This window comes from Pelecanus crispus, chromosome 2, assembly GCF_030463565.1.
Source record: "Pelecanus crispus isolate bPelCri1 chromosome 2, bPelCri1.pri, whole genome shotgun sequence".
Classification (NCBI taxonomy): Eukaryota; Metazoa; Chordata; class Aves; order Pelecaniformes; family Pelecanidae; genus Pelecanus; species Pelecanus crispus.
In genome coordinates this window covers 149,624,406-149,643,010 of record NC_134644.1, presented here as the reverse complement: position 1 = coordinate 149,643,010, position 18,605 = coordinate 149,624,406, and the positions used below count along the sequence as shown (strand labels likewise).

The following is an 18,605-nucleotide window of genomic DNA, read 5'->3' as shown; positions in this document are numbered from 1 at the left end:
TTACAATGCCATTCTTCAGTCTTACACAGACTGAGTTATTAACCAAGAAAATAAAACAGTAACAAGTCTCAGTATCCAAAGAAACCTACAAATACATTCATCAATATGTATAGTACGTTATGAATAAAGAGGCAATACATGGAATTGCTATAGTATGAATGAAAACCAAGAAGCTGTAGGAAAGCCTGGAAGTCTTCCTAACATTTTTTCTCATGTATCATTTACTGTCACTGTAGCAATGATGATATAGCAGCTTCTACTATGTTACTTCCCAAGTTGTACAATTTATGTTTGATTGAAAAGGGGGGTAGGAAATGAAGGGCCTCTGAGGAGTTCAGCAGCAACATTTAAGTGCATTGAAAACATTGATAATCTGTGGCACATAGGAATTAATGGATTACACAGGATACTTTTTTCTATTTACAGTATCATACACTTGCATAAAGTCTCTGCTGCGGTTGTTTTTTTTTTTTTTTAGTACTTAGCCCGTGGCAAATCACAGTAACATTATTCAAAGAAAAAGGAAATCTCATTTTGTTATGAAGACTAAGTGACTAATGGGTATTACTTATCCTTGCTTAAGCTATCTACCTCTCTGAACCCCATGAATCCCAAAATCAAATTGGCACAAAAACATTTTGATAACTTAATACAGGAACTGATTGCTCTTGATTGTTTATCTCTTGACTTAATCATTATGTTCACTGCTGGAGAAATATCCTCTTTGCTAGATGTCAGAATTAATATATTTAAAAAAAAAACAACCCAACAAAAAACCCAAAACTTAACAACCGCCAAAAACCACACCAAAAAAAACACCTGCAAGAAAGAGCGACTTTACTGTTGGGTATCTGACTGCATGATAGGAAATACCAAAGCAATGGGGTAATATCATGCTGCCTCTCAGACACCAGAGACTACAGCAAGCCTTCACAAATAATTGTTTATGGAAGCAGTAAGCAACCCAACTTCAGCAAAAAACTGCCTTATCACCAGGCTTAGTAGGGCATCAGAGCCTTCAAAGCAGTTTCTGATATCAGTCTGAAGACACTGGGGTTTCTGGTTCCAGCTAAGGCAGAGGCAAATTAGACGGGAGTGGGAAGGAACATTGTACATAATGTGACACAGCTGAAAAAATTACATATTTGCATCTGAAGATGCAAAACACACTGCAGTAAAGGAGGAAAAACAACTAAAAGACATGACATCTGTCTCTGAGGGCAGAAGGCATGACCCTCTACTTTGTAACAGGTTTTTATGTAAGTATTTTAAAAACTTAGAAGAAATTGAATGTGTAACAATCAAGCAGAAGGACAATGGAGAACAAAGGAACCATGTTTGAAGATCAATTTCACATCCCTTACAAGAAACCTGGACCCATTTCTTTGCTGGTAAAACCCTGTCACCAGGTCTAAAGAGCCTTCACATAAAAGCAAGCAGATGGATACAAGTACGGAAATTTTAAATACTTACTAACCATGGTACAGAAAAGTTTAGTTGTGAGACTGAGAAAGAAGGGCAGAGTTGCTTTTAGTCAAAGGATTGCATACTCTTCTAGAAAACAACAAACACACAGTAAAACAAAATAATAAAAAAAATCCAACCAACTATGCCAACTGATTATCAGTTTACTAACCTTTGTGTTCAAGTCCTCAACTAAGATAATAGAAATGCACTTGCAACCCCTGAACACAAAACAGGGTGTACCTGCTGTGACAAAATTACTTTTCTTTCCAGCATACTCTTCATTAGCTTTTGGTGCCACATGCTGAAGAAACTAGATTTAAATCAGTGAATGGCAAGTGTCAGCAGGCAATGATTTGCACTACACTGGTGGCTCCATCTTGATCACCCTTTTCTTCAACACCTCCTTTTTTTAACTTTTACATTTAAAAATCAATCTTCCATTTGGAAATTCAGAGCCAGGTCTGATTTTCTTTATCACCTCTGGTCACGCATGTAGGATATCTTCAGAGACCATTCTTATTTCTTGCCGATTCCGTTCGTTAGTTTTGATTTGGAGTGCCGGTTCCTCCTTCTAGATGAATGGCTTTCACTATTGACTGAATGTTTTGGTGGACTATTGTCAGTACCTGCTGAGAAACAAAAATTTTTTGACTATATATATATATTTGACATTGTCTAGCTCTTGTCTAAAAGACATTAAGGCTTTCTAGAGCTACAGTGTTTACCATATGGATTATTTCAGGCTAATACAAACTGGTTGATACTCGTGCTCCATCTAGTGGCCTATTTTTTTTAAAAAAGGCAATTCTTAAGACTTCTGTAAAATTCTTCCTCCTCCAAAAAGTTCAGAAGTTTGCTATAGCAGAATATAGTGGTGAAATCCTCCATTTTCAGTGACACATTCATTAAACGTCCACATTTTTATTACTGGCAGGTAATATGTCATATGACAGACCATGTTTGACTCTGAGAAAGCAGAAGGAGACAATGGGGACTGAAACAAGAATTCAAGAGCAAAACATGAAAAAAGCTGAAGTTTGTAATTAATGAAGTAACAGAAAGCCAGAGAAAAATTTACATGGCCAGATTTCTCCGGCATATATATGAATGGGAAAAATGTTTTAAATGCAAGCAATTTTTATCGAGAATTACAAAAATCCACAAATTTACTAAACTGAGAATAAATTAATATCAGCATCTGGAAAAGTCATGTATGAAATATAAAGAAGCTCCGCTGTAGGTGTTTTTCAAGCGTATGATAAATAATAAATATTTTTAATAATACAAACACCTGGAGCATAAACTCTGACAAAGATAACATCCAGGTGTGAATCTTGATATTTGTTCAGTAAGCAAGACCACACTAAAGAGTTCATGGAGGAGGCAGGTAACTTAACGGACCTCCAGTGTAGGGAAAAGAAGTCAGAGAACAGGCTGCCTTTGCTTAGGACAGAGAAAGCTGTTTATGACCATCAGCACTGCATTGACTAGGCAAGTGTCAGTAAGAACACAAGCTCCAGGGCACATTCTTGACTGTTTTAAAACAAGCAGGAATAAAAGCACAATTCACATTCAGATGTTTCAAATCAAACATGCAAAGTTCAGAGAGAAAACCTGTCCACAACAGTTATGAAATACATAGTGCCCTAAACCTGTAAGAATGGCCTGGAATAATGGCAGAAAAAATCAGCTGCTTCATTAAAAAATAAATACATTTCCAAGAGTTAGAAGAAAAAAGGCAGTAAAGCAAAATAGCTTTGCAGATGATTTATCTGTATAGTTCCTGCAGGGATGTTTAAATAAGTCCAGTTGTCTCCAAGGTAGCTTTCTCAAGCCTCATTTCCTACTGCTGAGCCTTAATACTACCATTTTGAGAATATAGGTGCAAAAGTGCCAATACCTCTACTGAATTTAGAATGAAGCCAGGAAGCATCTGGACTGTACGGGCTGTCTTCACTTTCTGATAAGGTCTGCAAAAACAAGGACACATGTCATTGGGATGCTGGTGGTTCTTTTGATTAGCACTTCTGTTTGCAATTAGACTTGTAAATTTAAACTGTGGCAGAAGTCCTCATAAAACATTCAGCCAGTACTTAGGACTTTTCCCTTCCTAGTTAGAAGGTACAACATAGATGTTACAATAAGAACTCACCACTTGCCACGTGATCTGTTGTGTAACCAAGTATTCTTAATATTCCCCTAGCATTCCACCTGTACAATGGAAACATTAGCTAACCATTCATCCCTGAATGCTTTGCTAAAATTACAGCCTCATTTTGAGTAACTAAGAGGACAGCATTCTTTAGAAACCACAGTGTAATTTGGGATCTGTCCAAGGCCCGCTGAATTCAGAGTCCTTTCTATTGACTTCAGCTAGACTCTGCACCATACCCCCCCACACCCCCATTTATACTAGCTCTGGTAAAGAATTCTAATATCTAGGAGCTTTGCAGCTTTACCTCTGCTATAAAATAAAAACAGGCTTCTTAATAAAGTACCTTTTCTCGGTGGCCGTAGTATTCTGCGTACCAAACCATACCATATAAACACAGGAAAGTTGTAAAGGCCTGAACAAGGGAGGAGAAGAAAAAGTGATCTGTAAAACTTTTTCCAAATCCCTTGCTGGGTCCAGTTCTCAGAGTTCCTGGAGATTCAGCATTCAGACTTTCATGCTCTGTTTCTCTCATGCATCTTTTGTCAGGATGAATAAGACTCGTGCTTCAACTTCAAGGTACACATACATTCTGCCACCATGGGGTATGCAGACCAGTTCTCAATGGGAGCATGAGAATACGTACAGATCACCCACATACATGCAGGATACACTGTCAGTATGATTTCTGTCTTCACCCTGTACAGTCATCATACAAAGGCAGTTGGTAGGCACTTGTAGGTATACTATCAGGAACAACCAGTCTGGGAGAAAAATGAAGTCTCCTTCTCCCTGCCCCATGCTTCAGGCTGGGTTATATATTTGGTTTTGTGGTGCTCTGATCCGGGAAGCAATTGAATACTTTTCTCCTCTGAAGTTTCAGGAATAAAATCATCATGCTAAATAAGAGAACAATAAATTCTGACTCCCTATCACTTGTTCAAACTCTGTTCCCAACTAGAAGGGAGAAGTATTTATCTGTCAGCCCATTATAAATGCCTTATTTTTCACTGACCATTAAAACTGTGTTTGCCATTGGAGTTACAAGTCTGGCAAGACAAAAATCCATTTACTTTTATAAAATGGGCGTTTCATGCTGCATTTGCAGTAATCACACTGAAGTACAGAAAGTTGCAGGCTGAGTGAGAATGATTTGCCTGATAAAGCAGGGTTGTTTACATAGTTGTAAGACTTCAGTGTGAAACAACATGCATTACTTAGTAATGCTATTCATTAACTCCTGTTCTTTTCCAGTGGGCACTATAGCAAGCACCACCCAAGTTAGCCTCAATCAAACTGACATTTTCTCTCATAAAGCACCCTATAACTAGTGCTTGTTTCATTGCTAAGCACTGGTAAAGTGGCTATATTCTGCTACGGCAAGAAAGAAGAAAAAAAAAGTTATTCTAGTCCCTTCAAAGTGTGTTCTAAATGATCTAGCATTTGCTTTTCCTAGGATGTGCACAAAGCTTTTTACCAGCATTCCCCCACAATGATCCCCTGCTGCCAATGTTCCAGAGAGGAAGCTATTTAGATGCTTTCAATGCTTTTGCCATGCTTTATGTTTCACATGAGAAATCTCACTTACCACACAGAGAAGCCAAAACACAACATACAGTATTTGTGTTTTGGAAAAAAGATCCTGTCCAAACTTTATGCACACAATAGCTTCAAGGAAAGCAATAACCCTGTGGGTAAATGAAAGGGGCGGGGGGAAGTTGTTACAAACACTAATGATTTAACTTGCATGTTCACAACCCAGACCCCAGACTGTCAGCTCTAAACAAGCACTACTCTCTAATGAGCACATGCCCCACCACCACCACCACTAACTGAAAATCTTTGGGAAATTTATTTTTCTTTCTCTACTTCAGCATAAACATTATACAAAAAGTGATCGACTGGCAGTTCACAATTCTGCGAGCCTCTGCTTGTCCAGGGAACCAGCAGGAGTGTGTGCCAATAGCAGAGAATTTCTGTTTATACCTACCACTGTGCTTCAGCCCTCACCAGATATAAATTTATTTTCTATGCTGAACAACCAATAGACTCCCTGTTGGGTGAACTAGAACTGTGCTTTGGGTATTTCTCTACTGGATGTAAATTTACTACAATTCTAAATAGGCTACTTTGCTTGCTTCAGATGGGTTTTAATGAGAAAATTAACATGAAACAGCCTTTCAAATTCTCTGAGAATCCATGCATTTGCTCTGGTTTATGTGTAGGCTCAGGTCCACACTAAGCAGTATCAGAGCATTTGGGGAAGAAATGTGAGAGGGAAAAATTGCAATATTTACTTTCCTCTCTGGCATTATAAGAATCAAAACAAGTATCTCCAGCTCTCTACCCATTACCAGATGTTTACATCCTTTCAGGCTCAAAGCTATGGAAGCTTGTCCACCGCTTGGTGTGGAACAAGGGGTTATGAAACCAAAGCTTCCATCACCTGCCAAGGAAATATATTTAGTCTGTGAAGCTCCTGAACAAAAAAATTACATCTTTTTAACAAATACAAGTGTAGAAACATGTATGGTGCAGCAAAAGTGTAGAAAATTGGCTCTTCTTAAGCTGAAGCAAATCACGAAGAAAACTATTAAATTTATAAAAGTTTAATACTTAACTTGTTCAATAGTGACTTTGAGGTTGTACATGAGCATATGCATGAACACTCCTCCTCAAACATGTGCAAGCACACTTAACATCTGGTCAAGTGTTCTGCTGTCCCAAGCTCAACACTGCAGGACATATTCCCTACCAGCGCTCTCCACAAACAGGGAGCTCCTAAGAACAGCTCTACTGCCTGGCAGACAGGACTCAGCTCCCTCCATGAAAATGGGAGGAAAGATGTGTGCATGACTTAACCACTGGTATTGCAGACATGGTCCTGGTGCAAATAATAAATTACAGCTTTCTCTGTACCATCTACTGTGACTTACAGCATGGTGAGTGGGGCCACAACTTACAATCGTGGCATTAACACTTAACTGACCAATACTGGAAATTAATGAGGTGCATATTAGTAAACACTTGAGAGCAGTGTTACTCTGTTGGGTCACCAACTGTTTTTCTTTCTTGATTTTATATTATTCTTACTGATCCAGCTGCAGATTAAAAAAATAGTTAAACTGAACTACAGCAGTGGGAACAGAAAGACCACTGTCAGGAAACAAACATATGAGGGTATGATATACTCAAAGGTATAAACAAAACAATAGGCTATTTTTAACAAGGACTCAAAAAATGATACAGCTGTTTGTGTTGCATTCATATATTCTTCCCATTATTCTTGTCAAGAATACTTGGGTTAAGTGCATTGTACAACAGCTATTACAGTTAAAGAAGTGGTAAATCAAAAGATAGAAGAATGCTAACAGTGAAAGGTATTAGTGTCCTACTGAAGGGCGATGAGACTATTCAATAGAACTAAAGACACTAAGTTTTTATTCAATCAAAATGGTCTTGTAACATCCTAACAGATATTCCTTTTGAAAGGCTTCACCTTAGTGAAAATAGTGCCATTTCTAGCAGACCTGTTGCACTGGCCTTGCTCATGCCTTACATCACTTACTGCCCATCTGTTGAGAGTGATGCTACAGTATATGTCAAGTCACAGAGAACACAGTTTCATACTAATGCAAGGCACTAATTTTAATTATTCCCACGGTTAGGCTGTTACAAATTCAATTTGTGCCTTTAGAACTGTGTCTTGATCACCACAGATATGAATATTCTATATACTTGCTTTTAATTGCTTCAGAAATTATATTCTGGATAGTTAAATTACTGGAAGAGTGATGCTTTTCCAACAAACAACAGGCACTCCTAGTGTTGCTCTGTTTTTTCTAGCAAATTACAGAAACAAGCAGTACCAAGCAGAATACTTACTCCATGCACATTTCCCACAATTAGGTCGGACTGTAGATGAATACTCTATTGCAGTTCTTGTTATGTGATCATAAACAAATACTTGGGCATCTATTTATTGACATATATTACATTAATGTGTTCAGTGAGAGCTTTGAACCAAGGATGATGGTTTCTGTAATCCTTAACAATTTTTCAGAGCCAGAAGGCAAATACTCAGCATCATATTTCCCTTCAGTTTCCAGAAGAATATGTGTACATTCCTTCTCTTGGATGAAACAGAAGTTCATCTTTCTTTCTTCATAATGCAGAACTTGAAAATTCTTCCCCCAAAATTATAAAATTGTTTAAAATGTGTCTTCTATAAGACTCTGAAATTACCATCTATAGTTGGGAAGATTTTCTCTTTATATATAAACATTGCAATTCCTAAGTAATTTAAATATAGATCTCAGTAACATGTCTGTATTCAAATGCAGTATCTCCAAAATATTAATACAGTTGATCTGTAATTACTAAGATGTTTATGCACAAACAGGGCAAGGTTATTTGATTCTGCTGTAAATTAAGTAGTCATATTAACCGTATGATTAATTAGTTATCTTCAGTATTAAAGCACCATCCATACCAAACCCAGAAAAATGGGTTACTCTGCCATGATCATTAAAAAAAATCCAATGCCTTTTTAAGGACTGGGTACATTACAGACTCTCTTTAGGAATCATAATGTATGTTTCGAGGAGGGGGACCCTCCCTAAGTAAGAGGTTTAGGCTTACAGAAGACATTATCAACTCCTACTCAGCACCAATAAAACTAAACAAGAACAGAGTTACTACCTTTTGCATGCCCACTGGATGTTACAGTCATGAGTTGAAGACAGTAACAGACCCATCCAGGAAGGTGATAAGTCAGTGAAGGAGGTGAATATTTAAGCCCAACCAAACCCAAGGAGATGTGTCATGTTCTCCAGGGTACATTTAAAACAACAGAAATCAATCACATTGCAGCATGCTCTGCTCTCATCTCAACTAAATGTTGAGAAAGAGGTATTCTTTACAGTGGCATAGTGCACCTGGAAACTGCCTTCCAGCCCAGCACTGTTTCTAAACCTCTAACGTCCCCAAGACTGACAGTAAAGGTGAGATAAGTTTGTCAGAACACTGTCTCTAAATTAGATCTGAGTATTTTATGGCTCATTGAAATGCTATTCCAATTTAAAACAGTAACAGATTCTTCTATTAAACACAAAAACAGTTCAGACAATTCTGGAAATAAGACATACACTAATCTTGACAAAGAGAATGAAATGGCTCTTTTAGTTTAAAATCATTGCCATCAGAAATTAGCTTCTTGAATAGTTTCTTAAAATATATATATTTTTTTTCTTTAAGACGTGATTTAGGATCTTTTGTGTTTTCCCATTTGTAAGCTTCCAGGTCATAAATCAAAAGGGACACTACTACACTGCTTATTTACAAGGAGTTTTTAGAATGCTAAAATAGCATGTGCTTTAGGTTTCCAGAACAGCACATTTTAGTCAAGCCATCCAGAGAAGGAAGTTCTCACCAGAAGCAATCACACAAACTTTGTTTTCCTGCAGAATTAGCCTGCAGTTTGTAGCCAAGGTAACCATCGTTCATAGTGTTATTCTTTTCCCTCTTTGAGAACAGAATAGAAATAGTTTATAACCATGGTTTGTTTCACTGTCTTCTGTTGTGATTCCGCTAACAGTGGCAATGCCCACCTTGATGGCCAGGTAAACATTGCTCCAATGACAGGCAAGCACTAGAGGCAAAAGCTTTATCCTTCTCACCTGACTAAGAATATGGGCAGCAAGGCCAATGCTACTCTGAAGTAGCCTACCTTTATCCAGCAGTTTCTAGTTCTTCCTTCTGTTATTCTCCTTACTCATTCCATCACTTCCCACGTTCTACCTCCAAACCCAGAATTTTCCTTCCCTCTGAACTTGCAAAAAAAGAAAATCTCTCCATACTGTTCTTTATACTAAAACCAACACAAGACAAGGACTGGCTTCATGCAAAGCCTGTTCCTGTGCTGGACTCATACTTAACACTTGTCCAAGTGCTTCAAGAATGCAGCAAAAACACTTACCCGAACACCCAGCACTGAGTTCCCACCCTCTTGCATTGCGTATCTGTGAGGTACGCATAGTATTGCCTGAGAAGGGAAACAAGAAAATTCTTCAGTGAAGTTAAAAGTCCCCAGAGTATTTACATTTAGAAAACAAGTTTATGTTACAAATGTGTATCTATACCGAAAATGAAGTGCTGATGGTTAAAATCACATGCAATCATGCTGGATGTCTACCAGATGGCTTCAATTCTAGTAGGACAGATTATCACATAGATTGAATAGCTTGAAACAACACAGAAAACAATCCTGAGAGCAAGGACTGGGAAAGTACCCAAAACAGTAGGCTAACAAAGCTACATACTTGCCTCCTGCCTCTCCACTGAATCTCCAATTCTTTTAGGCAAAGTGCAACAGTTTCAAAAGAATTAGAGAATCCCCCACTTTTCCCACAGTTTGTCTTTAATTTATTAACAATTGCATTTTCTTGAGAGATGTGGGTTTGAATCTTGAAAGAAACTGAATATGACTATTCCATATCCTAGGTGAGTGCTCTAACCACTGGCATGTTTTCCTCTCAAGAACAGAGCAGAATTTCTCACTATTTTGAAAACAGTCTGGAGACCATTCTGCTCTGCTCTTTATGCTTCTAAATTTCAAGAGTTGAGAGAGGGGAATTCCAAAGAAGTGGGACCAAAGTTCCTTTTGTCAGTCTCTGATTTCCACTGACAAATGCAGAAGACGAGTGTTATTAATCCAACAATACAAAGATTGTTTAAGAATAAAGACTTCTATAGGTTGGCAAGTGCCATAAAAATACTTAAAAGCTCACCTATATACAGGAGCTTATAGGATGTTTAAGGCGATTTAGTTAACCGTGAAATCACTGCACATAACTTGAGACATTAACAGCTGTATTTTAGGAATAAACCAATACACGTCTGCCATTTAACTGTCCAAGGTAACGTCACTTTACTCATGAATGGGAAATTCCCTGCCTCTAACTTCAAAACTGTGCGCATTCTGTCTACCTCCAGCTATGACAAAGGAAAAAAAAAAAAAAACAAAACCCCAAAACATTAAGGGGACTCTGCTAACAACATGAAATACTGTGCACGACTAAAAGCAGGTTAATGTTTCTACACAACTGTTAACACTGCATATATACTGTTCTGTTACTCAGAATATGGTAATGCTCCATCTTTGCCTAGAACATGCTAATATTTCCTGTAGACAAACAGCATAAGGAGCCTAGTCAGAAAAAACAACAGCTCTATTTTTCCTCATCTACACTTTTGTGAGCATCTGACTCATCAACTTGGATACTTCCACATGCAGTCCTCAAGGATAACATATGCAGCTAACTCACAACACAGGCAGATGCTATACAAACAGAAAACGGAACAGACTGGTTCTGCATCCCTATGGAAACACAGATGTTTATATGCATTTTACCTTATTAGTTTACTTGGCAGAAAATACACTTTATTGAAAAGCAATGATTGTTTTGCTTTTCACATGGTGCCAAAAGCATAAATTTCTTGAAAGGTGCTATACTTATTCACAAACTATATGCAGTTCTTGGGTGCCTAGAAGTCAAGCTACTTTAAACATAAGAAAAAACACCATGGCAACAAAATTACCTTACAGTGGGTGCTGTAATGATTCCTATGAAGAGAATTCTCCCCCAGCTTAAAGGGTGGCTTGCTTGGAACACAAAGATATGTTTCAAAAAGAATGTGTTCAACTCAGTCAGCTTAAAAAAAAAAAAAAGTTAGTTAATAGTGTTCAACTTATGTAACTCTTAGTGAGTTACTACAGAAAATGTACAAAGGTTAATATGGGAACCAAAATGCGGAAGGAAAACTATTTATGCTCTACTACAGCTCTGCTGGTTAGACTGAGGATTTAAAGAGTCTAAGATTCCCACTCTAGGACAAGCAGGAGATATACTAGTAAAACAAAGAATTCTCCCCTAGACACCTCTATGAAAGTACTTGCTCTCTTTCCAGAAACCCATTAAGGGACCAGATGCTAATTCACACTGCAGAGGTCTTCTGATAACTTTCATACCCTAAATCCAGTATGAATGACTGAAGCAAATTTGGTAGATGAGAAGAGATCATATTAAAAAAAAAAAAACACCACCAAAAAACAAACAAACAAAAAAACCCACCAAACACTTCTGGTTCTCCTTTTAAAGACTAACTTCAGCAAATAACTAAAAAAAAAAAAAAAAAAAAAAAAAAAAGTTTAGGTTTTGTTGAAGTCTGCTAGCGTTTGCATGATGAAGTTCCAAAGCAGTTGGGACATATTATGGAGTCTTGCTGGATCGAGGCCAGAATTCTAAGTATCAGTGATCCATCCAACAGCCAATGGCAAAAAAAACCCTAAACCACAACAAAAACAAACAAAAAAAACCCCTGCCACCCAAAACTCCACCGTCTAGCAGTTTTTAAAACTGTATCAATTGCAAAGAGCAATCTGGCAGCCAGTACAGCAATCTGTAACATTTGGCTTTTTCCACAGATTCTGTAATTACACTCTTGAACTTGTGTAACTCCCATGAACAATGCCCTTATCAATTCTGTATTATCAATTCATTTAACTGCGTATTTCAGTGACGGACATACATTGCATTAGAATATCTTCTAGCCGAACACAGCCAATAAGTAACCAAGCTGATGGCAGCTTTGATTTCACAGAACTTATTTCTTACCTGCCAAATGATCATGAAAAGGTAGATTCCAGCCACTCTTTGAAATGAAGACTTAGGGTCAAACCAGCGGACATAGGTCCAGCTGGCTGGGGTGAATTGTAACACAGCTCTTTTGATTTTCCCTGTGGTCGTGTGAATGTCCCTAGAAAAAGAGAATGGGTGTAGTAAATACAAGGAATATGCAAGGGTGGGAAAAAAAAAAAAGCAATAGCCACGTTACTGATGTTTCAGAACAATCCCACTTTTTTCCTGGACAGCAAAGATCTTCACAGACACAACTGTGTACCAGGCAAGGGTGAATTAAGAAATATAATCTATTAAGCATTTCAGTCAGGGTGCATTCTGCTATGAAAGGCCACCCTCCTCTATCCTCAGTCAGTAACTAACTACAAAACATATCAATCATTCTCCCCATGAAGGAAAAAAACAAGGATTAAGATTCTGCAACTCCCTTAGAAAATTCTAGAGGATATTTCTTCCTAGTGTATGCTGCCACTGCTCTTATCCCAAAGACTCTAGAACAAGGATTCTAGAGCTTACTGACATCAATCCTTCAGGAATCTGTCACATTCATTATTCATTAATTGTATAAGGGGCTGGCTCCACAGGTTTGGAAATACTGCACTTACAGCATATACAACCCCTGCTGTTCTGATATTAGATGCATGCAAATCTTCTGGAGAGATGTGATAGCACTGTTAAAAGCTAGAAGGCTTTTAAATTCCCTTTTCAAAGGTGATGTGACTGGAGGTTCATCTGACAGATATGTTACTGGTTCTTGCTTTTGATAACATTAATTCAGATGAGCAACAGCATCCAAAGGACAGGGAATCTAAGAAAAACTCAAGAGTTTCCTTTTCTGAAGGAGGATTAGCAGGGCTAGAAGTCAGTTTTCACCCTGTTATTTCCCTGGCCCTTCTGGACAAAAAAGGAGATTCAGATTTGATAGTTCTGATACTTGTGTTCTTTTAGACTACTGGGATTGTAGGTTAGGGGGAACCTTCTAATCTTTAAGATCCATGTTTATTCAATGAAAAAAGAGAAAGAAAACAAAAGGGCACAAGCAAAAGCTTCTCATTCTGTGCAGCTCCTCTTCATATTAAAGTTCAAAAAAATCTACTCATGCATTTAAAAGAAAAATTATTCCACAAAGACAGTAAAGACTAGTCCTGCCATAGATATTTTGCCATTTTAACTTTCAGTGAACTCTCTAAAAACAGAGGGACCATCAACTCTATAGTGCTCATTATTCCTCCTGAATTGAAATATGGAAAAATTTAATTGAGACTAAAGGCTGGATGGTCCTCAGAGCAATTAACAAATTTGTGAGTAAGAAAAGAAAGCAGCACAGAAGTTCAGGTAGGGTACAAATTTGAAAGTCAAGATTTGAGCTCCTTTTCCATCTCTCAAGGCAGTTTGGCAATTCATTGTACTTGATCCTGTTTCATCTATACCACTGGTAACATGCAGATAACCATGCTTGCCACCAACTGGCAGGGAAGAAGGCAGGAGAAGCGCAAAATACTATAGTAGAAACCATACCTGGACAGCTAGGAACTGACACTTACTAGGCCACAAACTGTTGCCCTTTTACACAATAAATGCTACTTCATTTTGCAATTACGTCATTTATTTTAGAGGGTCAGCAATGGGGTAAGGCAGCTCACAGCACAGGTACAATCAGCCTGATTCCTCTTCTGCAATTACAACTAGTGCTGACAGATTACCACACTAATGCCTCATCAAGCTGAGCCCAAATCTAGTTTAAAAAGTTGTATAATGAGAAAACAGTTACAATTAATTTTGTTCACTGCCTTCTTCAAAGTTTAAATTGTATAAAATAAACTGAAAATGCAAACAGCTTTTACTACTTTGTATCTTCATTTGGCATCAATGCTTGTAACTTAGATTGCAAAGGAAAATGATATATACATCATCATATTTACACATATAAGCTGTACAGTAGCATTACTACAAGATGGACTTCTAAAATTTAAAATATATTTACAGCTTTGTTAGCACATGCAGATTGATTTCTATACCATATGCATTTTACATATGCAACTTCCCAAGGAAATTAATTTATATATTGTAACATCAAACATAATGTTTATCAAGCTTTAATTTAGACCTACTTGAAGCTTGCCCAGTGATAGGTCCTCATCTCCAAGAAACGACAAACTACCATGCCCAACCAGATGCCACCCCCGTTACAAAGCAGGATGTCCAAAATGACTTGATCCCACCAGCATTCAGCAAAATTAGGCAGAAGGTGCATGAAGAAGAGCTACAGAATACAGCAAAAAGATTCTGGGTGAGGAACAGCACAGAATTCATACAAATTCACTTTTTAAGTACACATTCAAAAATCAGCTTTTTAGTACATGTCATACTTCAAGGACATGAGCCACAATCACTGAAATTTGATGGGCATCCTTCCATTAACTTCAGAAGGCCTTGGACAGAACTACACAAGACATCAGAGGTTTTCTTCTCAGCGGTCCCTGTTGGGGCTATGCTGTATATAAGGATGTCATGCAGCTCTTGGCCTCTCAAAGACAATACACAGAGCATTCACAGAAATGCATGAAACAAGCAAAACTACTGCACTTCTTGGAGGAAAGAAGGTGTTCTGTGCTTTAAAAAATAAACTGAAGAAAACCTTTGTTTTATTTCTGCTAAGTAGTTTTAAGTATGTTTTCTAAACCTGCAACAAGATGCAGTAAGTAAAATGGATGCATTCGTAACAACTGTCAGTACTAAAGCATGCTGGAGATCAGGACTTAATACTTGTTCTATTTCAAAATTCTTTCTTACATTTACTATTTTTAGGAAATTTAGTGACTGTAAAAAGAGTTCACCAATACTTCAGATACTACAAGATTTGCTGCTATACTTGATCCAGAACAGCTCAAGTTAAGAGGATTATTCCACTCTCCCTTCTTACTTGGTCTCTGGTAAGCATTAATGATGAAGGTATGTTTCATGAAGATACTGGAAAATAGGCTAGAAACAAACCAACATCAGACTGAAAAGTTGACACCATCTGGATATATAAAAACATATACAGTCCCCTAAAGATTACCCCTGGAAAGCGTACAGATCATTTACCTCTGAAGCAATCTGTTCCTTTCTGAATCCTCAACTTAACTGAAGACCACTGTGAGGCATTAGTAAGGCAATTAAATGTATTTACAGATACGTTTGGCGAGTTTACGCTTTTGATAGAGTGAAGGAGGACAACTGGTGAGAGTTAAGGCAAGATATAAACATAATTTACTAAGAGCTAGAAACAGATTCAGCGCCTCTTATTCTCCTTTGAGAGAAAATAATTGTATTCTCTATTCTACAAGAAAAATCACAGCAACCCAAGAAATAGACTGAAAAATTTAGCTGTGGACTGAAAATCAAGACAGCCATGTGTTAAGCAGTCCCTTTGGAGTACTCAAGCAGATGCTTAACAAAACACATAGCAAACTAAATAATATTCTTACCTCCACAAAAACAGTACAATTTTTGTCCATTAATGTACATACACTCTGTCTGTGGAAGACTATTGGTATGATTTTGTAATAAAGCGTCTTTTGTTAACAAATGTATAAATAAAATATTGAAAAAATTGGATGTGGGAAAAGGAGCAAGAAGAATGTTTTCTGTATACAGCAAGAATGAATACTGGTCCATTTATAATATACTACAGTGACTGATAGTGACAATGACAGTTCCTTTGAAAACTCTTGCAAAAGTCTATCAAAGCAACTTGGTGGGGGTTTTTTTTGACAAGGCTACAGGAATTTCAACTTGTAGAAAAGAAAACTTGAATTTCTCTTCAGGACCCAAGCTATACAATGTTTTGTTCATTATCCTGCTACAGCTTCCCTTTCATATTTTAAATTAAATTAACCTGAAAGGGGCACTACGCTACAAATCTTAATCTGCAAGAATCCAGCCAAAGACACCAGAAGTTACAGAAAGTAAGGCAGCAAAAACCAGAGCACTGGTGATAGCCAGACCATCTCTAAGGTGGTAGCTTTTTTTCTCAGAACAAGAGACCAAGGTCTGCTTGCATCCCAACTTTAATCTGATAGTATGAAGCATGAGCCAAGTGTTCCATTTCAGAATGGGGAGCCAGCTGAAATCCATTAACGCTAATAGGAGATGCACAGCTAAATCCCTATGTAACTGCCCTGATAACTTCTGTAGGTTTCTAATGACTCTCCTGAATTAACTAATTCATTAAAAATCCATTTGAGTGGTGATAATCTCTCTATATGTTGAACCTTACCCAACACACTGTCTGTTCCAATAATCTGCCTTTGAACAACAGGGAATACTAGACACCCCATGCGGTGTCAAATTGAGGATGATGATTGTGTGATGATCAACTGAACGATAAGACTGCGTGTGAAACAAATCTGAATTTATTCTTTTCCAGAGGGAAAAAATGAATACAATAACTAGCAAGGTCATTTTTTGTGGATGGGTACTTGTGAAATCCCAATCTTAAGCAGTTTCAAAATAGCTTAGAAAACAGCATATCCTTCAATGCCACAGAATAAAAACATGTTTTGAAAAGGAACTCATGGCACCAGTATTTTCAAACCCAGAAGTTTAATTTTAGACAACTAAATCCTTATCTATGTTTCTGAATTATAATGCCTTGTCAGATGAGCCAAACATTCTCAAGACAGCAAGCTGTACAGAAAACTATGATTTCAAAGACTAAATTCAGGTGTTTACATCTACACTTAGTATTTTAAGTGTGACAGGTTAGACTATGCTGTCCCAAAAGCCAATAAAAATTGGGTTTTTATTTTTTCCTCTGAATTGTCCAATCAAAGAACATAATGAAATTAACCCCATTTTTATAGAAACGCATCCTTGGATCTTAGCTTACACATATTCTACTAATCAAGCTCTAGGTTACATGCAAATGAAAATATTTAGAGTAGCAATTAATCAGCTTGAATTCTTAAAACAGATCTAACAACAAGGACCAGCAGTCCAAGCAACAGTCAATTGAGGGAATCAAGTTAAGTATCCATACTTTTTTTTATCCAAAATAGGATTTGAAAGTGCTAACAGTCAAATGACTTAAGCATGTGCTTGGAAGAACTGTGGTAAAGCTGGCTAACAGAAATAAGTCAGTGGTCCTCCAAACCATGGTGCAGGGGACTATGCTGTGTGTGAAATAGCTGAGATCCAGGTCTAGAAAAAAATCACGCTTTTATGTCAGTGACCATGAATAAACTAGGATTGTTGGGTACAATTTAACAAAAGAAGGGCTATGCACACAGGCCTCATGACAGAAAAGAGCACACTGAATGGTGTCTTGCCATTCCATATAAGACTTCTATTCATGGGCCCTCCTCAGTGATCCCTCAGCTCCATTTCACTATACAGTACATGCATAGCTATACACAATGCGTAATACTGTTGTATTTGGGGTAAGGGGATCATGACAGTAGATCACAGATACTGCAAGGTGAAAAAGGAGAACAATTGCTCTGAATTAGGGAATATTGGTCAACATTTAAGTAGCATGAGTGTTGACTCCCATAACAGCAGAAAAACAAATTATGGATGGCACCAGCAGGCTGGCCTAAACTTCCCTCTTATTCAAGTAGTAGTAAGTCACTTACCTAAACCCCAGCTTGCTGTTGTCCACTAATGCAACTTCATCAATTACTCAGCATCTGGTTTATAAGGCTTAAAGTGTAAATCTATACTGAGAACTAGTGAGTCATCCTTCTAGTAACATTCACACTTCCCCCCATGAACAATTCAAGTCTCATACATTTGCTTATAAATAAGATAAATGGGTGGCCTACCTCAGTGAGCTCCCAGGTGATGCTAATAGTCCAGCACAGCCCATAGCTGCGGATCAGCAAAGCCTTCATAGCCCAGCCCCAGAAATGCCCAAAAGCAAAAATATCAAAGTGGCTGAGGATTCTCTCCCATGTGATAACATGACAGTTCACAGCATACTCCTGTTAATGAAACAAACAAACAAAGACCTCAAAAAAACCTCAAAAAACCTCAATCAGCAGGCAACTTCAGAAACACTGGAATGAATAAACATCTTTCTATCCAGTGCAACAAGCCTGAAATTACAAGGAGAAATAAGTATTATTCTGCTTTCTTGTTCTTCTAAACTCTGCAGGAAAACTTTCAGTATTAAGACTCAGTGGCATCACAGTACAGCTCTAATTTAAAGGGAGACAGAATAGACCTTGGTGCCTGAAAAAGCATGTATTTCTTATGTGACAGAGGAACACCAGGAGCAATAAAATCAATAATAATAAAACCAG

General features: G+C 37.6%; 1 protein-coding gene across 1 annotated transcript in view; it reads right to left on the bottom strand.

The window, feature by feature from the left end:
* Positions 1-1,895: 1,895 nt before the first annotated feature.
* PTDSS1 (phosphatidylserine synthase 1) overlaps positions 1,896-18,605 on the bottom strand; it is a 30,237-nt gene continuing 13,527 nt past the window's right edge. The window contains exons 5-13 of the mRNA XM_075705595.1: positions 18,126-18,284; positions 14,430-14,581; positions 12,295-12,436; positions 11,219-11,331; positions 9,597-9,662; positions 5,208-5,307; positions 3,966-4,034; positions 3,368-3,437; positions 1,896-2,093 (exon numbers count right to left, since the gene is read on the bottom strand). Coding sequence (XP_075561710.1) covers positions 1,984-2,093; positions 3,368-3,437; positions 3,966-4,034; positions 5,208-5,307; positions 9,597-9,662; positions 11,219-11,331; positions 12,295-12,436; positions 14,430-14,581; positions 18,126-18,284 — 981 coding nt within the window. The 3' untranslated portion in view covers positions 1,896-1,983. The remainder of the gene's footprint in view (positions 2,094-3,367; positions 3,438-3,965; positions 4,035-5,207; positions 5,308-9,596; positions 9,663-11,218; positions 11,332-12,294; positions 12,437-14,429; positions 14,582-18,125; positions 18,285-18,605) is intronic.